The 22,168-nt window shown below is 39.4% G+C and overlaps 1 protein-coding gene across 1 annotated transcript; it reads right to left on the bottom strand.

Moving 5' to 3' along the window:
• Nucleotides 1-4,398: 4,398 nt before the first annotated feature.
• PRSS35 (serine protease 35) lies at nucleotides 4,399-21,119 on the bottom strand. Its single transcript, XM_072642705.1, has 2 exons — nucleotides 20,610-21,119; nucleotides 4,399-6,357 (listed from the first exon to the last, which is right to left on the bottom strand). The coding sequence occupies exon 2, from the start codon at nucleotides 6,330-6,332 to the stop codon at nucleotides 5,100-5,102; it is 1,233 nt and encodes a 410-aa protein (XP_072498806.1). The 5' UTR covers nucleotides 6,333-6,357; nucleotides 20,610-21,119; the 3' UTR covers nucleotides 4,399-5,099.
• Between the last annotated feature and the right edge of the window lie 1,049 nt (nucleotides 21,120-22,168).

The raw sequence follows: 22,168 nt of genomic DNA, 5'->3' as shown, positions 1-22,168 counted from the left end.
TTGATTATTAAGTCTACGAGCCTGCGATCCCATGGCATGATGGGAATTCCAATTCACATTGTTGGAGGGAATCTCTTGCTTGGTAAAATCACAGATCTTTTAATAGAGAAGATGCAAATCAAAATGCTAAATTGTTTCAAAAAAGGATACAACTCAGATGTTTTAACGAAATTCACTAAAATAGGTGACAGATTCAAACTAAATAAAAAGCCAAAATGTTTTACTGTGCTTTTTTTTCCAATTTAAAGTGTGATTTTTTAGTGACCACACATAAATCAAGCAATTTACTATAGAACTGCACCAACTGCAAACTGGTAACACTAATTTCAAAGTTATATCTCTATATGCAAGGTGTCCCAAAAGTATTGGTGTAGCTTTAAGCTATTAACCTTAAAGACTAAGACATTTGGGAATATCTTATGTTATATGTGTGTGTACATATACATACACATACATACATACACACACACCATATGGGTCTCCCTATCTCATCCAGGCTCAAATGCAGTCGCCACTCACTGGATCAATTCCAATACTAATTCATATAGAAGTTTTTAATCTGCTCCATTTTTCTGACCTGAGTTGACTTGCCCTCCACTCCTATCATGTTAGTGTCAGTCTTAACTCAGGCTTTAGCTGTATTATAGTTTAGAACCCCAGAACTCAACCATCCAGCAGCCTCAGCCTCCCCAGTAGCAAGGATTATAGGTATGTACCACCATTCCTGGCTTCAGTGTTCAATTGAGGTTCATACTATATTCAAGTTCCATGATATCTTCTCTTTGAGGCATTTGATTATGTTAACACAATAGCTCTAAGGCTTTTGAGAAATGAAACAAGCTGTAGGGTCTTTGACTTGGTTGTAAAGGTTTCCAAAACATTTTCACTAGAGATGGGATTAAGCCGTAGCCTAGAACCTATCACATGGGTGAAACTGGTTGGTAAATAGAGAAATAGTTTCTAAAGGATATTCATATAATCACAAGCTCTCAGAGTTTCAAGGGACCCCAAAATTCAAGAGTCACCTAATCCATCTTGTACTTAACCAGGATTCTCCTTTATCACATGTCTTGTGCGTGTGGTTGTGGTTGTGGTTTGTCCAGCATTCTCGAAGGAGACCATGACATCAGAAAGAGGATGACATGACTTGAAAGTGAATTGGTTTTAAGTGAGGAAGGGCTGTCTCTACTTGAAGATCCGCAGTGACAGGGAACTCCCTATGTCCCCAAAATAACAACAATGTTAGCTAGCATTGTATAGCACTTTAAGGTTTTCAAAGCACTTTATATATATATATGTATATATATATAATTTTACTTGATTTGATCTTCATAACAGTGAAGCGGTCGCTGTCATTACCTTCCTTTTACTGGTGATTAAACTGAGGCTGAAATGGATCACCTGAATTACACAGGGTCATACAGTTCATAAGCATCTGAATTCAGGTCTTCCTGAGTAGAAGTCCAGCACTTTATCCACAGTGACACCTAGATGCCTATACATAACTCTGAGACAGGTCTGATTATCTGGAAATTTTTCCTTATATCAAACTAAAATTATCCTCCATGTAAATTTTACTACTTCAGGCAAAATAAGTCTAATCCCTCCTATATATATGATGTCCTCTAAAAATATTTGAAGTCAGCAGGCATGCTTCTCATAAGTCTTTTTTTCCCACAAACTAAATATTCCTAGTTCCTTCAACCAAACCTCAGACAGCATGGTTTCAAGATGGTGAGTACACCATCTTGGTTACTCTCATCTTTATATAGTCTAGCTGATAAGCTTTGGACATGTCAACAGGCAACGTCAAGGACTTTGAGAGCACCTAGAAATGGACCAAATGTTCTAAATGTGATCTGATTAAGGCAGATTATAGTGGCACAGCCAATTGATTCCTTTATTCTGAATCCCATGCTGTATTAGCCTAAACCCCTAAATAGACAAGCTCACTGAACTCAGGTTCAAGTGACTGTCATATGGTAATGGCATTAGCCCAACAATGAACTACAGCTCTCCACTCATCCCCCTCATCTCCCACACTCATCTATTAACGCAGTCCAAGATTGCCCTACTTCTTTTCTGGCTGATGTGTCACCCTGCTGATTCACATTGAGCTGGACGTCTACTAAGACCCTAGAGGTTTTTTTCCCCTGTGAACTGTTATTGACCCATGTCTGTTTCCCATCACCCCATTTCTATACAGATGCTACTGATATTTTGAACTCCAATGTAAAGTTTTATGTTCACCTGTATTAAATTTCTTCTTATTAGATTTCATCCATCATTTCAGCCTAGGGAGAATTTTTTGGACTCCAGTTTCATCATCCAGTGCATTAGCTCTTCCTGCTAGCTTTGTGTCTTCCATGAATTTTACAAGTCCACCATGGGATGCAGAAAGGAAAGAATGATGGATATGGAGTCAGAGATCCTGATTCTGCTACTTACTACTTGTGTGACCTTGACCAAGTTACTTGAACTCTCTGGGCCCCATTTTTATAGATGAGGCATCTACAAAATGAGGATATCATAAATGACCTCCTAAGTCCTTTCCAGCTCTAAAACTATAACTGCATGATTTACATTTCTGTCAAAAGTCATTGATAAAAATATTGAACAGAAGAGCGCCAAGGGAAGAACCTAGCAACACTTAAAAAAAGACCTCTTTCTATTGCTAAGTGCCTTAAAAATTATTGTCTTATTTGATCCTCACAACAACCTTAGGAGACAGGTGTTATTAATACCTCAATGTGGAGATTGGGGCAGATAGAAGTTGGATGACTTGCTCAGGGTCACACAGCTTTTGAGTGTCTGAGACTGGATTAGAGCTTGGGCCTTCTTGACTCTGGGCCCAGGGCTCTACCTACTGAGCCACTAAGTTGTCTAAGATAAGACAAAATAATATTTGGAAACCACTTTTTAGATCTGAAATGCCATGGAAATGCTAGATGTAATGATAATAATAACAACAGCCATCTTCAATTAACCAGAATGGTCCTTGGGCAAAAGACATAGAGTTTGTCATTGAAGCCTGTGCTCAAAGCCTTTCTAAATATGCTATTAGCCTAACCTTTGAAAACTCAAGTCTATTTCCTTGACATAATGAGATATATATGGTGGATGTGGAAGAAACATAATAATTAAAATCATTTTTAAAAAAAGACCTCCCTCCAGGTTGACATCAACTGATGTGGATCCTGTGGAGCAAAATCTTGTTAAGAAAAAGGGTGGACTACATGACACCAGAGTGATATATAAATTTTTGTTGTTCAGTCATTTCAGTCATGTCTGACTCTTCATGACCCCATTTGGGGTTTTCTTGGCAAAGATACCAAGGTAGGGTTTGCCATTTCCTTATCCAGCTCGTTTTACAGATGAAAAAACCAAGGCAGACAGAGTTAAGTGACTTGCCCAGGGTCACACAGCTAGTAAGTGACTAAGGCCAGATTTGATCTCAGGCAAATGAATCTTCCCACTCCAGGCCAGGTATTCTGTCTACCACACCACCTACCTACCCCAAAGTATGTAAAATATAATACATTTAACCTTAAGAACCTACTCCCCCCCCCCCCTTTTTTTTTAAGTAGAACCTGTGATTTCATAGATGTAAGAAACTCCTGGTGAGGCACATCCTCTACCAACACACTTATAGTCTTAGAAAATTCCCTGTTGTACTGAGAGATTGAATGACTCACCCAGTGACACAGAGCCAGCATGTGTCAGAGGCAAGAATTACATTCAGGTGTTCTTGACTATGCGGCCAGCTACCTAGCCACTATAACCTACTTCCTCTTGCCTACTGTGAATATATCTAACCACAAAAATGTTTATTTCCCTCAAATCTGTCATCATCATATAGAAGACGGTCAAGAAAAGATTTTTAGTTGGTGGCTCCACAGTGACACATTCTTGCACCCAATGGAGCACCAGCATTAAAGCACCGATCAGTAAACTAGAGTATAATTATTTCTTACATGTCCACACACAGTCCAAAAGAATGTGAGCTGGAACTATATTTAAGTTCATTCCTCTGAGTACTACACTTCAGAAAGCTGGTATCACCAAGCAAACATAAAGCCTGTCCAGTGGTATAAAGGTATACCCAAGTCTCCCAAGTCTGCTTACGCTAAGCAGAATATGAATTGGGTGAAGCTTAGGGGAGTCAGGGAAGGATAGTAATGTCTTCCAGATACCAAGTAAGGATCATAAACCCACAAGTCTTACTGGAGCTATTTGTTTCCTAATTAGGAGATCCTTAGCTTGGGATATCATTTTTAGCTAATGGATCCCAAGGCCATGCCCACTCTGGGTTGTATCCCAAGTCTATATTCTGGCTAACATTAAACTTAGGTGAATTAATGTGGATCCTCCCAGTGATGAGATAATCTGACCAGTTCATTCCAAAACATGAAGTTTTTTATGTAGAAACATAGTATATTAAAAATAGAACAGATACCAAAGAACTGGCATATGTGAAAGTTAATAATATTTGTCAGAAAAAAAATAACTGTTTCTTGAGGGGGGGATAACGGAATTTCTACTTTGAAAAAAAAATAGCACCTAGTAATACAGAATAATACAGTGTTTATACTCACTGGGTTCTCATATCTCTCAGTTGACCTATTTTAAATACTGTCCATCATAGTTTACCTACTTCTGCAGATACAGTTCCACAAGTTCTACAGAGTGTTCATTACCTTAGAAACTAACTAGAGTAGAACCCTGAGAACAAGTCTATTGAGAAATTGCCTATTATTTGATAGTATCAGTTTGAGGCTTCAAAATTTGCCTATTTTTTTTTTAAGGCAGAAGGAAATACATTTGCTCACAAAGAACTTAAAATTACCACAATTTAAAGAAAAACACAAACTTTGGCACTTGGGGTGCCTGTTCCATTTTAGTAGCTATATGGACTTAAAATTCTCTTTTTTAAAAATTATGAAAATATTCTCATTGTCTTTAAGGAGTAATTTTCAAAATGTTGAAACTCTGATGATAGATGTCAAAGTCAAACATAACCTGAGATGAGGTGCTGTTGTAGTAACTTGAGACTGGTTTTTGCTTTGTTTTGGGAATGTGGCTTTTTGGGGTGGGCACAGTTAGCCATAAGTACAATCAGCATCATTTCCATGGATCCACAGGCAAATCTGTGCATACTTGAGAGGAGTGATGCGGACAGCAACATTATAATCCTTCTGGACTCCATTGACGTCCATCTGCTGGTGGCCCGAATAGATAGCAATGATCTTGCGTTTCCATTTCTTGTCTGGGTCCTTTAGGCGGAGATAGACCCCAGAACCTGTCGAGCCAGGCTCTGCATCACAGTACTGGTAGAAGAGGTCATTGGATTCATCTGACACGCTACAAAATCGGTAGACCAGCTGCCCAGATCTATCATTGTCAAAACCTGAGAAATGAATCATGCTCCCAGGCATCTTCTTGATGGTTGGGCTGATGCCCAACTCCATATACTTCTTTTTGTGAGGGCGTTTCAGCTCAAGGAGAGCATAGTCATAATCCAGAGCAACATTTCCATTTACTCCTCTAACCCAGCCTTTGGGAATGTGAGTTGTCTTGACCCTGGTCCACTGGAAAGAGGGCTGCCCCTCAGAACCTCTCTGACCCTTTCCCAATCCTTTTCTTCTTCTCCTTCCCTTGGATCTCACATTCAGCTCCTCTTGGGTACCCTGTGGATCTCCATACTCAGTTTCTCGTCGACTCCTCTTTGAACCTCTGGATTTTTTGCCATTCCTTTTGGACCTCATCTTGAGCAACCCCACCCTTAGTTTTTTGCCCCCTTTGACATAGTCCTGTCCATCATGAATACAGTGAGCTGCCGTTAAGACATGGTTAGGGGAGACAAGAATACCACTACAACCTGTGGAGAGCTTTACCGCTGTGCTGAAAGGGAAATTGGTTACAAATCGCTTGTCCAAGATACTGAAACGACTATCAACGCCATACACCTGTCGCTTTCTCCTGGGTGTTATTTTTCTTGTAGTGTTCTGAGTAGGGTCAAGCGTCCATCCCTGGATATTGACTTGGGTCAAGGTTCGAGTGCCATTCTCAAAGACGGTCTCAAAAGACAGGGACTCCTCCAGGTCAGAAAGGTTTGGCACTGGTAATTCCTGTTGGCATTCAATACCACATACTCTGTTTAGCACCAGTTTGGCATCTGCTTCAAATTTAGGGCTGGAAAGATACAAAGTTCTTTCACTGACTACCCGAGGTATTTTTCGTAAGTGCCAGGTAAAATCCTGTTCCGTTTCAGAGCCACCAATGATGATCCATGCAGGAGTAGAAAAGATCAGCCAGAATAGTATATTTTCCATTTTGATGGTACAACTCAAGCTTGTCCTTCAAAAAGAAAACGAGAAGGGTTAGTTTTTTATTGGCTAAAGATACTCATCAAATTTCACTTAAAAGTAGCAGCAACCCTGTCTTGTTACCTTTGCAATATGTTGAGAGACCATAAGTGATTTTTTTATTGATCTGATTACTGGCCAGAAAATTAGTATACTTACAAGTTAGAGATAAGGATTTATCCTTTTCCATAGATTTCCTTTTAGTCTCTCCCAAAGCACCAGAGAAACACTTGTAAGCCCCCTTCCCACACCATTGTACATGGATCCAGCAATAGTAGTCAGGGGGGCTTTCCTAGATCTTTTTTTTTTTTTTTTAATTTTTAATTTTTTTTATTATGAGCATATTATCATGAATATTCCCACATACAACTCACTAATGAAGCAGAGTTAAAAAGATCTGATTTTCTTTCTTAACTCAGTCACTTAATAATAGTCACTTAATAATAATAGTGTGATGTTGAACAAGTCAAAATCTCTCAGACTCAGTTTTCTCATCTGTAAAACAGAGATAAGAATACCACACACTTCACAGAGTTATTGTAAGAATGAAAGCTTTCCTAGATCTTTTACAGCTTTAGTTCCTGGGCAGTAAAAATAAAATTGCTGGGTTCCCTAAGACTTCTCATGAATCAGAATTTGAGGGATCTGGAACAGTAACAGATCAGAGTGTTGCTCTATGGCCACTAGGTGGCAAAATTTGATATATATATATATATATATATATATATATATATATATATTTTATCAGAATTAAACCATCTCTTGTTTGTGGTGGTGTTATTTAATAAATAGAACTAGCACTGTAAAAACTAGACCCACACCTTAGTTGTGTTCATTACAGGAGTAGAGATGCACTGTACAGTGATGTACCCAGGAGTCATACTGTATCACCAACATTCTGATATTATTAGAAAACAGGTCTAACAATAAAACTGAGCTGGTGGGGACAGAAAGAGCTTGGATACAGTCAGGACACTGAGAAGCAAAGCAGAGGCTGCCTTTAATGGGGTATCAATGTACTTAAGCATTGAGGAGATCTATTCCTCTCATACATCTGCTAATGTTACAGAATGAGTATGAGAATGGCGAGAACAAGGAAAGCAGAACTTTGGTTGTAGAACTCATGAATTAAGCAACAAGCATCTATGAAACCCCTACTATGTGCCAGGCGTTCTGCCAGGTGCTGGGGATATTTTTTTTAAAAAGACAAAAACAGTCCCTGCTCTCAAGGAATTTTTATTCTATAGAGAGATAATATGTATGTGCATACACACAGATGAAAAAATGCTATCTATATCTATCCATCTATATATATACATGCATATGTGTATGTGTATATATACATATGTGTATATACATGTATGTATGTGTATATGTCTGTGCAGGTCGTGTGTATACAGGAAAAGTACACAATAAATACAAGGTAGATTAGAGAGGAAGGGAGGAAGGCAGCCCTGCTACAATGGTTTAGGATCTGCAGATACCTTCTTTTCCATGTAATTCTTTGTTCTCTATTGATGCATCTTTCACCCAGGGAAGGCAAGCAAAAGGGCACATATTATGTGTGTTCTTCTGGGCACGTATTGTGTGTCTATCCTGGAGAGCTATTCAAAAATCCCAGCAGAAACAATACCAGTCAATGATGGTGCGAATGCCACCATCAATCCGTCAATAAGTATTTATTAAGCACTTAGTATGACAGATACTTGGCTAGGCTCCAGGATACAAATAATCCCAATTCACAGTAAATTGATATTCTAATAGGATAGAGATTCAATGAGTGCTGGCTGATTTGACTTCTCAAGCCCATTCCTTTCCCCTCAGATTGATCCCATGGCAGAAGATGGAGACTTCTAGACTGTTAACGTAGGGAGGTGTGGCTGGAATGTCAAAGTACCAGAAAATCCATGGCTGCTTCTACATCAACAGAGCCTAAAGACAGACAGCATGTTTGAGAGTGACAAAAGACTGCTGCTATTGTGAACACAGTCATGGTACTTAGAGTCGGAAGGGAACACAGACATGATTTAGTCCAGATTCCTCATTTTACAGATGAGAAAATTAAGCCCTAGAGAGGCTAATAGACTTGCCCAAGGTTACAGAGGTTGTAAAGAGCAGAACTTGAAAACAGGTCTTCTGCCCCAAGGACCACAGCTATCCTATTCTGCCTTTTCATTTCCTTTCAGACTTGTTTTCCTCTTGATAGGAAGGGGTGAAATTTAGAAATTTCTTAAGTAAAAGATAAATTTAGATAGAGATGCATAAGGATCACATGCCATAAGGTGTCAATGGGGGCTTAAATCATAGGACAAAAGTGCCTTGGGAAAATGAGACAAAAGGGACAAATACCTGTCTGCCAAAGAAAAAGATCTTCACAAGAAATCTTCACAAGAAACCCTTCTAGAGTGTTAGAGGTAGGATAATAATTAGTCCTTTACTAACTTCCATTTCTATAGTACATGAAGGTTCTCAAAGCCATTTTCACACCTGCTCCTGGGTAGTAGGTAACACAGGTATTATAATTCTCATGTTACAGATGAGGAAAACAAGACTTAGAGAGATAAAGGAATAAAACTGCTGAGGCTTACTTAAGTTCTCAAATTATCTCATTTGATGCCCATAACAATGATAGAAGGTAAGTGATACAGATATTGTAATATACTGTTGATAAACCAGGAAACTGCGACTCAAAGAAATTAAGTGACTCAGTAATCATCAGCCAGTTGGTAAGCATGAGGTAAGATCTGAACCCTGGTTTTCCTGACTCCCTATCAGTCATTCTATACATGATGCCACACTGACTCGAACATGTCCATGATCACAAAGTGAGTAAACTTCAGACACAAGAGGTGAAGCCAGATACTTCCTGACTTCACAATACCCACTGTCTTCTAAGAATTATTAGAGATCATCTTATCCTATCTCTAAGTCTAGAATGACCTTTTCTTAAATAAAGTAATGGCTCTTCTTTGTGATAGCTACTAGCTTTTCAAGGTTTTCATTAACCATCCTTTTAATAATTTCATTAGAAATTAAAATAAACTCAGTGGCCTCCAGTTTTCAGACTATTCCCTATCCTTTTCTGAAAATCAAAATATGTGTTCTTCTCCATTCCTGCAGTGCCTCTTTATCCTCCATGATATTTCAGACATCACTAATGGGGGCTCAACAATTCCAACCAGCAATTTTTTCATTACCTGAGGACATAATTCATTAGGGCAAGGTGACTTGAATTCACTAAGGGTAGCTTACATCTGAAGCATCAGTTCTCCATTAGCCATTTTTTGTTCTTTCCTCTCTAAAGTCATTCTCCTTGGCAGAAAAAATAGAACAAAAAAACTGAACAGCACTGCCTTCTCTATGGCTCCTCATCATTATCCCATTCACCCAAAAGCCAGGGTCCTCTTTTTCCCCTGAACTTTCTTTTTCCCCTTATAACTCAAGTATAATAATAAGCCCCCTTTTTGATGTCCTTAGCTTTCCTTTCAAGCTTCGGGTTCATTCTGAGCTTTAATGCTTCTAACATAATTGCCACATTTATGTGGCCATCCTCTGTTACCTGACTTTGTTCGCATCTTCTGTACATATCCTTAGAAAATCTAACTTTATTGGAGAGCCGCCTATGTAACCACATCACTTTCATTAGACAACGCATGTTTTTTCTCCTGGTTAGAATTACTTCTCTTAGTGCCTTCAGAATTTCATCTCTGAAAGTTTCCCATTCACTTTAGGCTGACTTCTCCAAGTTCTGCCCAGTCCAAGAATGGAGAGTTTTATTTTTATCTTCACTTTTCATTATCTTGCTCCAGCATATTATTTCTGAATTTGTATACTGTATTTTCTTTTCTCTTATAAATAAACTTTAGAAAACTTGTGGTCTGGAGTTTGTGGAAATGGAGTAGAAGTGAAAGAGGGAAAAGATGCCAGAATTGGGCATCTAGTTACAGTGGCAATGGCAGGAGAAGGGGAAAGGGAATTATGGATTGAATACATGTCTCCAAATCCATGGGGCTAAGCAGCCTCAAAGCCAGAACAATTCAGGAGAAATTTTGTCTTAAGTTGGAGTTCAGTGATCGGGAAGTGAGGGGTGGAGGGTGGAGTCAGGGGAGAGGATATTATTAAGTGGTCCGTGGTGAAATTATTGGAACCAAATGCAAAGAGATGCTGGCTTAGATTGGCAAGGCCCAGGGCTAGTTCCTTGACAGGCCACTCTTGCTTTCTTCCTTACCTTACAAGTGAACTGCACTGTTTGCTCTTTTATGGTCACAGGTAGAGCAAGGTGGTTAGTAAAACCATTTTATGTAAATATTCAGCAAGAACACATTAGGCACAGGTCCATATACCCAGAAGTGCTCTGGAGCCTGCTCATACAGTTGCTGAGAGACAACTGCTAAAGTTTCAGTATGAGCCATTTATTTACACCTTGGAAATTGGCAAATGCTACAAACAAGGTCTTTATCCAATGTTTTGCTGATTGTCTAGACTTTAATAAATGATGAAGAAGATGTTAATAATGAAGGTTAAACTTAAAAGTATGATGTAAGTACATTTTCCCCGCAGTGAGAGAGCCAGCTGGTAAACACTTGCCAGCATACTTCTGCATATTCCAGTCCCTTGGGGGTACAGAACCAAAATTAAGCATGCTTCTTGCCATCAAGGACCAGTGAACCTTTCCATTTGACTTTGAAGCTGAATTTTCTTTATACATATTGCCTTCCCCCATTAGATTGTGGACTCTTTGAGGTTGGGAATTGTCTCAATTTTCCTACTTGTACCTCTGGCACTTAGCATAGTGTCTTAAACATGGTAAATATTTAACCAATGCTTTTTCATTCATTCATCTGAATAGAAGTATATATAAAAAATTGCCCATCCGCTTTGGAAAAAGTGTTTACCAACACCTTACTTTAGAAAGAGTGATCATTTCAGCTGTTTTACACAAAAGTAACAGTCACCACCTAATGCATCATTTTAAAACAAAGGATGGTGATTCAATTCAACAAACATTTATTGAACACCTAATATACTTAATACCAGCACACTATGCCAGGCAGTATAGGAGTCTTAAGAGTTTATGGAGTGATTTTGATTGCTGTGGGGATGGAGAGGAAAAGGGAAGTAACAGGAAAAAGATCACCATTTTCACTAGGTCCTCCTCGCCCTTTCAGTCTTGTTCCTGAGCTGACTTACACGGCAACCAAAGACATTATGGGATTTGAAAGGAATCTCCTCACTCTCACCCCACTCAGCTCCTTTGCAGATTTGCTAAGTGGAGTCCTTAGGACGAATTGAAAGGGACCCTGACTGCTGACCCAGCTGTGGCTGTTTGTCCTTTGTTCTTGAAGAGGACCATGACATCAGGAAGGTGATGTCATGATTTGCAAGCGAACTGGACTACAGTGAGGGAGGGCTGCGTAAAGTCACCAGCCTCACTTTCTCCTCCAGAGCCATCTGGGTCCAGTGGCCAGATATTGATCAGGATGACTGAAGATGTGCCCGGCTGATCCGGTAGTAAAATGGTGAAAAGAAATTTTAGATCATAAGAATTCAGGTAAATATTTAGGCTGAAAGCTAAGTCCTCTATAGTTAGCTCACTAGGTACTGCTCCCTGGAATCTACTTGACTGAAGAAGTAAAGATCTATAAGCCAAAGAGCTGGAGGATCTTTCCAAATTAAGAGAAGTTCTCAGCTGAAGACTTGTAGGTGGCAGCAGAGAGCAGTTCAGCAGAGAAGCCTAATTGAGGACAAATCACTTCAGTGTAAGGAATGGATGAATGAATGGACATTTTGTTAAGCACTTACTGCATGCCAAGCACTGTGCTAAAATAAGGTGACATCATCGGAGGACCCTGACGCCTCCGAAGCATGGGAGGCATGAATCACTGCAACCACTCAGATTCTCTGGCTTTTATTAACGCCCTCCATCTCTTCACAGGTATTACCTATATTTCTTCTCTTCCTAATAGTTGACACCAACTGTGAGAGAGTGAACCTATGTTTACTTGGGGGTGGAGGACTCTTTCTTGTAATTTATTTGGCTGTACAAAAGATCTTCCTTCCAACTTCTGTATGCTCCAGTTATCTGGGGGAAAAACCTTTGGAGGGAGCATGTGAGCTCTTGATTTCGGGTGACTCAGTAACCTTGCACCGGGGATAGCTTTCCTCTGCCAGTGTGTAATGGAAGGTTCTGCATGCTTCATTTAAGTAAAACACAGTTTTTTGCCCTCTTTGAACTTGGATTTAAAAAACAATGATGATAGTATTACAGAATCTTAGAGCTGGAAGAGACATCAGAAATCACCTGATCCAAATGTCTTATTTTATTAGTGAGAAATGTTAAGTCATTTTTCAGTTACCCCTATTGGGGTTTTCTTGGCAAAGATACTGTAAGGATTTGCCATTTCCTTCTCCAACTCATTTTATAGATGAGGAAACTGAGGCAAACAGGGTTAAGTGACTTGCCCAGGGTCACAGAGCTAGTAAGTGTCTGAGGCCAGAACTGAACTCAGGAAGATGAGTCTTCCTGAACAAGTGAGGAATTCACACCTAGAAAAGTAAAGGCCACACAGGTAATTAGAGACAGAGGCAGAACTAGAACTCAGGTTTCCCAATTTTTAATTTAATGCTCTTTCTACACAATACCCTGCTGTTTTTTTGCATTCTAATTTAATCTGGGTTTTGATTCTTTCATCTACATTAAGTAGATGAAAATTTGAGTGCTAAAGATATTTAATAAGGGATGATTTTTTAAAAAATAGTTTCAAGTGAATGCTTTAGTAAAGTTTGCCACTCCACAGGTTATTTCAGTCTTTTAAAACCATTACCATAATAAATGTCATTTGACAGCTACGTGACAATATTTAAGTATGTCCAATATTATTATAATACACAACCAAGTCTAGAAATACCATGGTCAGCTTGCAAAAGACAGGGCCTTACAATGTGACCTCAAAATCAAAACAATTAGAGACCATGCCTTTGGTTAACCTTTCTAATTTAGTCTATAATTAAACATGTTTTAAAATAGGATGAATACTGAAGAACACTTTACTTTGGAAAATCTGAGTTGGCCTTGTGGTGAAATTTAAATGCAGCATCAGTGATAGCTAGTGCTGATGAAAGAAGCAACCCTGGAGCAGGAACCCAGGCCCATCTTCAACAGAGCCTGCAAGGGACATTCATTTTTTAAAGCTGCCCCATCCTAAAAGGTAGAGCGTGGTTCAGGTGTGTATGCCCTGCCTTCTCCCCTTCCCTTTTCTTTGTCCAACCTTCCTATGTAACCATGTGTTCCATTCTGACTTTCCAAAGGACCACAGCTATCTGTTCCAAACCCCAGCCTTGGATAATAAGGCTGAGGTCAGAGCAGTCATGCTCTAGTATGAGTCAGCCTACACAGCTGATTATGGGGTGGGCAGATCACTGATGGGAACATGGGGAAAGGGAAAGAAAGGCTTACAAGAAATTAAATGAGAATATATATTATATATGTACACACTTACACACACACACACACACACATATATATATATACGTATCCATATATACACATATATATAATATATGCATAGGCATATGTGTATATATATATACATATATGTGTTTAAGGCACTATATATGAGCTATTATTATTCATCATCATCATGATTATTATTAACCATATTTGGAGTCTGACATTAATTAGTGATGGCACAACTACGAATCCATGAGATGACATCTGTACATAACCAATACTGAAAAATGTTCAAACTTCATTCTAAAGAGCCATTACATTTTGTTTGCATAATTAATTTTTATCTTGTATAATTAATTTTAATCTTCTTTCTTGTAGTTTTTTCTCCAGTTTTTTATCCCAGCTCAGCTGTCCTTCACACACCCAATATTCCATATCCCATTTCTATGCCTTTATCCAGGCTGTTCTCCATTCCTGAAACACACTCGTTACTCAAATCTGCTTCTTGGAGTTCCTAGCTCAGCTCAAAAACCACCTCCTACATGAGGCCTTTCCTGATTTCTACCTCCCACTGCTAGCTGCTAGGGCCTCCCTAATCCCAAAACTTAACTTGGCAGGCATTCTGTATTTATGCATAACCTGGTCTCTACAGCTCCTTGAGAGCAGGGATCATTTAGGTTTTGTTTTTATATCTCCAGTGCCTAGTACATAAGAGGCTCTAAATAAATACTTGTTAGGTCATTGACCAGCATTTAACATGTGATCTTATAACCTTTGACCGTCAATTTCCCGGTCTCTAAAATGAGGGGATTAGATTTGATCAGGGGTGGGGAATCCCCCTAGAGGCCACATGTGGCCCTCTAGGTCCTCAAGTGTGGCTCTCTGACTGAATTCAAACTTCACAAAACAAATCCATTTAATAAAAGAATTTGTTCTCTAAAACTTGGACTCAGTCAAAAGACCACAGCCAAGAACCTACAAAGTCACATGGGGCATCGAGGCCACAGGTTCCCCACCTCTGGACTAGATCATCTCATGTCCCCTTCCACTTCTAAGTATATTATGATGTGATGTTTTGAATATATATTTATTTTGAAATATACATTTATTTTATTTATACATATTTACTTTGAATTTTTGAAACCCTGTAACTATTGCCTCATTCACACACTGAATAAATTTATAGTTCTATAATGTGTTATAGTATTAGCTGAAGTTAGAGGAAAGCACTGGGTTATTTTAATGATCTGTCTTCTGATATCCGTATTAATAGACATTTAGACTTCTATTATTATTAGACATTTATTATTATCTATTACTAATAGACATTTAGATTTAGATGAACAGACATTTAACCCTCTCTCCCATCTCCACTTGTTAATATTGTACCCATCTTTTAAGGTCCAGTCCAAACAGTATCTCTTCTATGAGGCCTCTTATTATAATCCTCAAACTATCCTTCCCTGCTTAGACCTTAAATACCACTTAGCTTTTACTTCTTATGGAAACACATCATGTAGCATTTTGTATTTTAGTTATTTCTGTCTGTCTCCTCTTAAGGTTGTAAATTCTACTAAAGAAGGAGCTGTCCTTTTTTAATCTTTGTATCTCCCCTGGCAATAGTGTCAGCTCAATGGTCTAGAAATATGAAATAAATGTATCATGGAGTCTTAGAGCTGAAAGGGACCTCAAAGGTCACAGAATTATGGATTTAGAGGCACTTGGGACATTGAAGGACCACTTTGTCCAACTCTCAAATTTTACAGAGGAAGAAACTGAGGCCCAGAGAGATTAAGTGACTTGCTAAGATGTCATACAGGTAAAGGAATAAGTGAGAGAAATGAGATTTGAATTCAGGGCCTCTGACTTCAAAGCTAATGCTCTTTATGCTATATCTAGTTCAACTTTTAGCTGAAAAGGACTCTGTTCTAACATTGAAAACAAGCAGACTCCACTGATAAACTAGTCAACTGATCCAAGACAACCTAATCCCCTTCTTATTGCTTATACTGAAGTGAAATTCAATCCAATTCAACAAGCACTCATTAAATGCCTACTGTGTGCAAGACACTGTGCAAGGTGCCAGGAATACAAAGCCAACATGAAAAACAATACTAGCCTCTAAGGGTTTACATGTTCTAAATCTGTTTCTCTGCAGCTTCCACCCATTTCTCCTACTTCCACCTTCCTCAAGCAGACAAGGTTTGATTTGTCTTTTATATGTGGCTGAAGTTGAAGCCAGTTGTAAAGTCAGACTGGCAATATCATTAAGCAAGTATATGTTCCCTAAAACCTTTTTCTTTGTCTCATTTAGTCAAGGATATTTTTAAAAGATCCCCAGATTCCTGTTATCTGAGTGACACTTGTATTTCAATAACTTTTTTTTTACAGATAGAAAATTGGGAATTGATTACAAATGTGTATATGACCCATTTTCCTCTTCATATTTAAACAGCTCCTAACTCTTAACCCCTGTCTTCAACATTAACATCATGCCAAGTTCCATGTGCCTTAATTGTTGCCTAGGAGTATATTAGTTTTGTCTCCATCACTTCTAAAGCTCTCAATTACTCCCTGATACCTTTGGGGACTAAAAATAATCAGCTCCAAGGCCAAAAATATCTAGAAATTATACTCAGAAGAAAAAAATCTTTCTCACTGAGTTTTCCTTAGGGTGCATCACTATATCACTCCATTTAGAACCTATAAAGGAAAAGAGTTACTTTTAATGTCTAAGGTATAGTCTTTGTCCCAGAGGCATTCACATCTTTATAATATATTTATAATGTATCATTGACCTAGAGCTTATACATCCCTCTAAAATGAGGAAACTGAGGCTGAGAAGGTTAAGTGATTTGACCAAGTTCACATAGGTAGTAAGCACCAGAGGTATGATCTGAACCCAAGTCCTCTGATTCCTTTTTCCACCACATCACAATTCTAGACTAAGGAATACAGAATGGTCAGTGCATAATAAATGCATGTGGTCTGGGAAGCAGTGTGGTGCATGGATGCTGTATCTGGAGCCAAAGGAACTGGGTTCAGATCCTCACTCTGCTTCTTACTACCTGTGTGCCCTTGGGTAAGTCACTAAACATCTCTAGGTGTTTCCTCATTTGTGAAATGAGGAAGTTAGGCTAAAAAATCTCTAAGGTCCCTTTTTACTCTAAATACTATGATTCTATGACTGAAAAAGTCAAAGTCATAAAGAGTAGGGTGTTAGTGCTTAGTACAATACCTAGCACATAGTAGGTGCTTAATATTTATTCATTGACTGTTACTAGAAAAAAATGAGAATTGAAACAGTCTCAATGCTTCCTCACACAAAGAACCCTTTAACACATTTTTTAGCCACGGTGATGTCTCAAGTGCCTTCTAGCTCTAAAACTCTCTGATTTTCTTATTAAATGAGAAACATCATTAATTTTCCAAACAGTTTGCAGGCACATGATGCAATTTTTGGTTTCAGGCTAGAAATTCTCGTGCTTTAGACCTCAAAACCACTAGGTGGCAGAAGCTCATAGAATATAACAATTCTTGCCACCTGGACTCAGGGACTTAGAATGTTAAATTGAAGGCTTAAGAGGTCATCCAGTCTGACTCTCATTTTATAGTTGAGGAAACTGAGGCTTACTGTATTCATGTGAATCATTATTCAGTGCCACAGTGGATAAAGAATGGTCCCAGATCAGGGAAGGTTTAAAATTCTTGCTCTAAAGGCTCTGGGTGGCCTTCCAATACAAGGTACAGTCAAGGTACTGAGCTGCATTGGCAGTTTCCTTTTTAGATAATTCCCCATATCAGTGAATTCCCAGGTGTAACCCCTATCTCTGTTTCTCTCCCTGTTATTCCCTCAGCTGTGACTTATATTCTACTTGGAAAGATTCAGTACAAAAATGGTTAACAGAGAAAGAGAGTAAAATGCTTTCATAATAATGACATGATAATATAATACATTATCTCGTTTGAACCTTATGGCATACTCCATGAGGATAGGTGCTATTATCCCTACTTTACAGATGAGAACACAAAGTCTCAGAAAGGTTAAGTGATTCGGTACAACTGCTTACTGTCAGAAATGAGACTTGAACAGTGATTTCCAAGTCTAACCCATCATCCATTGCCTCTCACACATGGAATGTATTACTTTAAGAAAACCTACCATGTAGTCTACATAGTATGAACTGATGAACTGACGGATACTATTATCTATTAGAAGTCAACTTTCTGGTGGATGTTTGCCAGCCATCACTGCTCTGCCAATTGCTTTCCCCTGACCCAGATCCCTGATGAATCTTTTAAAGCTGCACAGCCATCCCATTCATCATGCTGAGGGAACACTGGTCAGCTCACTCCCCATGTCATGTATGTCAGGACTTAGGAATACTTGAATCAATCAACAAATACTAAGCTTTTTGTTGACTTCTCTATGAAAACAAATGGCCAAAGACTGTTCCAGTTGATATGGGGAATGTCTGTGGGCCTATTTTTAAATATAGTTTCTAGAATGGAAATAAAAGAATGTTGGTGACGTTTTGCAATAGTTTGGGGGGAAGGCTGATAAACAGAGGCACAGCTTACTGCGATTCAGTCATATTTTTCATATATTTTCATAAATTCATATATTTATTCAGTTCACTTTAAAAGCTTTCTATTGTTTTGGGGGCCTCAAAGTCTTATCAGTACAGTCTCACTATAGACAGTAGGTGCATTTCTAGAAAGCTTTATTTCAAAGAAATTTGGATCGATTAACCTGGAACTTATTCTTTAAAGAAATCCTGCAATGAGTTCTTTTTTAAAATAAAGATTCCTGCCAAGTGAATAAGGATGAAAAAAATAACATCAAAATGAATAAGCAGGCCATTTGGGTTTTGGCACACTGGGTTTTCTTAAAGCAGAAAGCACATAAATTCTTGTTGGTAGGCTATTTTTCCAGGCTTTTCAATTTACTTAAATTCACAATGCTTTTTAGCTTTGACACTGATCACTTTTAATTAGTCACACAAGATAGGAAATAGAATATGAAATCTAGACATACAAATCGCTGCAATAGAATGGAAACTTCTTGAGGTCGTGGACTGTTTAGGGTTGGTATCATCATCATCATTTTGGTCTTTGTATTGCCAGCACCCAGCATAATGTCTGATACCTAGGAAGCTCTTATTGAATTGAAATCAACTTAATAAAATAATGATGTCCCTTACTTCCAATAGAAGGTAACCTGTGTAAGGATAGAAACTTACATTTTTCTCTTTGTATATCAAGAAGTAGCAAATAGTAGGCACTCAATACATGCTTGTTGATTGATTCAGTGTTCTGAATCACCATATTTCAAGTTGGAAGGCACCTCAGAGGTCATCTAGTCTGACCTCTGCATATCAGAGATGAAGAAACACCTTCTCAAATAGATAATTTGCTCCCACTGTGGGTAAACACCACACTTAAATGCAGTGAATATGCCTTGGTTATCTAAGATAGGTTAAAATAAACAAATACGTCATCCAGTCAGAAAAAAATCAATGCTAACCAAATACCTTCACCCCTCCAATACTTCCCACAGAAAATACAGATAAAGAAAGCCCTGGATTTGGAGGCAGAGGACCTAGGTTTGAATTCTAGTTCTATTACTTAACTATGTTTGTTCTGAGACAAATTACTCAACTTCTCTGAGTCTCAGGTTCCTCATCCTTAAAATGAAGGGGGTGGACTAAGTGAACCTCTAAAATGCCTTCCAGCTTGAAATCTATGATTCTATGAACATTTATAAGCAGACCAACATTGCTTCCAAGTCCAACTCCTTTCTAGACTTCAAACCCTCTGACAATTCTAAATCAAAATCAAGTCTTGTAAAATGCTTGATCACTCCTTTCAAACCTAAATGTCTCATGTGGGTGACATCTCCTCTCTTGTCTCTCAAATGTTGAGCCAGTTTGATTGTAAATATGATTCCACAGATGGCAAAGTCATTTTCCAAGAATTTTCAGATTTGCTCATTCCCTGAACCCCTTACTCTCCAGCCTCCTCCTCTCCAGCAGAGGCACTAATGGGGAAATGGTGAAGGGGATGGGCAGCCCAGTCTCAGCAAAACTCTGTGAATGCTCCCTCTGGGCTCTTGTGCTTGTCTGTGTGCAGCTAGGTTGATAGAAAAAGGAAAACAGAAATAGAAAACCACCCATTATAAACGTGCCAAAGATACTTTCAGCAAGAAAAGACTTTCCAGGAATGGGTTTTGCACCTTTTTTTAAAAAATCGCATCTGTTAATAATTATATAAATTAAAAGGGAGGCAAATCCTTTGGTACTGCTTAACTAGCAAGAATTTCATTTGGATTCCAAAGGAAACACTGTCACTTTAATATTTAAAGCATCTGTAGTAGCAGAAAATTTCTCTGCATCCCTATTGTCCAGACTAGAAGCTGTCCAACAGAAAGCTTCTGAAAGTGTTGAGCTTAGGGCACTTAAAACTTGTATTGTCTCAAGAGTTACATCCCTTTTCCAAGGATACTCCCAGGGTCTTTGAGAGAGAGCATGGGAATGTAAGTTAAACAAAAATGAGAAAAATTCTTATGCATTAGAGTGGTGGGATCAAGGAATTATACCTTTGAACTGGACAGGACCTCAGAAAACCACCTAATTCAACTCCCCTTCATTAAAAAGGAAGAAACTGAGGCCAAAGAATTGAAGTAGCTCGGCCAAAGTCAGTGAGAGGCAGGATTTGAATCAAGATCCTCTGACTCCCAACCCGGTACTCTGAGTCATGCACATGCATCATGAGAAAGGTGGCTTGCTCCCTACCTGTTGACTCCAGAAATGTGAGTGGAATGACGGCCGCAGAGATACTACTCAACTTGGCTTAGGAGATTCCCTTTTCGGTCATGGAGCCTAGTGGGTGGGACAAAGGAGAGCTCCAATGCCATGGGCTACCAGGGCATAGGCAAGAGCTGGAGTCACCACCAAGGAGCACTGGAGGAGACTGAGGAGGCGAAATGGAAGCCGGGTGGTTCTTTCCAGAGAAGGGGGGTAGAAAGGAGGGAAGAGGGAGAGGGAGAAAAAGGGGAGGAGGGAAATAGAAGGGGAAAGTGAATGACTCCCAGGCTGCGGAGCGAGCTCAGGGTGAAGAGACATGGGAGGGGTCTTTCTCTGGAAGGGAAAGAGGGGAAAATGAGAAGAGGGTGGGGAAGAAGAAAGGGAAAGGAATTCGGAGGGCAGAGGGAGGGAATTCTTCGGGGACTGAAAGAAGAGAGAGAGGGAGGGATCAGAAATTCTGGGGAGTGCTCTCTCCTCAATGAATTAAAAGGAATAAAAGCGGGGGGGGGGGGAGTGACCTTGCCCTAGGAATTCAGTCTCAGCATCTCCCAGTAGGGATGCCCGCTTCCCTGGGTGATGGGATGGAGCTCTCCAGTAAGGAATTAAAGGGTCCCTTGGGCTCTCACGGGGAAGGGGGTTGGGAGAAGAGGATGGGCGGGGAATGGGGTAGGAGCTCTCGGAGGAATCGGGAGACGGAACTAAAAGTCCCAAGTAAGTTAGGACTTCTTTGCACTTTAGACAAAGCGCACCGCGCATTTTTTTCTCCACGGACAAATTCTTTGAGTCTTCTCTTGCAGAAAGGATTCTCCTCCTCTTCCAAGGCAGCTGGCCTTCCTGGAAAGTGAGACCCTAATGCGTGGTGCACCCTGTCACTAGTTCTGGAGAGAGGGAGGGTGGATCTAGGGCGATAAGGGCAGCCCGGGGAAGGGCCAGAGTCTCATTACTCTAGTGAAATTCCTATGTTGTTTCGCACTCATTATGGATCTTTGAATGGACCCAGGGGTGGGAGATCTGGAATAGATACTGAAACTTATTAATTGTGTGATCGGTGACTTGCCATATAAAACCCTCATCTGTAAAATGGGAATCATGATATAGAGAGAGTTGAAATGGGGACAGTGCTGTTGAAAAAAATCATAAAATCGTATGCGAGATATTATTAGGAGATGCAGTACGATGGAAGACGTAAATTGAGGTCTTGCCTCTCACATCCTAGGACCTTGGATAAGAGACGTTGGACGAGTAATTTAACCTCTCAGTGCCCATGACAACTTTCTAAGACTAAGTGTCTAAAGGGTAAGCCGAAGGACTTTCAACCCTGAGAGTTCACAATACATATGAGATCACAGGTCCTTGACTATATGTATGTGGGAGTATTGGATATGTGCTCTAGCTCACTCTTCCGAGAGACAAGCAGGTTACATCTCTTCAAGGCAGGGCATCCTGAGGGGGTTTGGAGCATTCTTTTCTCTAATGCCATCATCAGGAACCCCCAAGAGCTGCTATATCCCCAGTGCCCTAGTTCCATAAAACCACTTCACATCAAT

This window comes from Notamacropus eugenii, chromosome 2 (assembly GCF_028372415.1).
Source record: "Notamacropus eugenii isolate mMacEug1 chromosome 2, mMacEug1.pri_v2, whole genome shotgun sequence".
NCBI lineage: Eukaryota > Metazoa > Chordata > Mammalia > Diprotodontia > Macropodidae > Notamacropus > Notamacropus eugenii.
Note: the sequence above shows the minus strand (reverse complement) of the source record. Positions and strands in the feature narration are given on the sequence as shown.

Coding starts and splice junctions, on each gene's coding strand:
- PRSS35 (XM_072642705.1), bottom strand. CDS start 6,332: ATGGAAAATATACTATTCTGGCTGATCTTTTCTACTCCTGCATGGATC.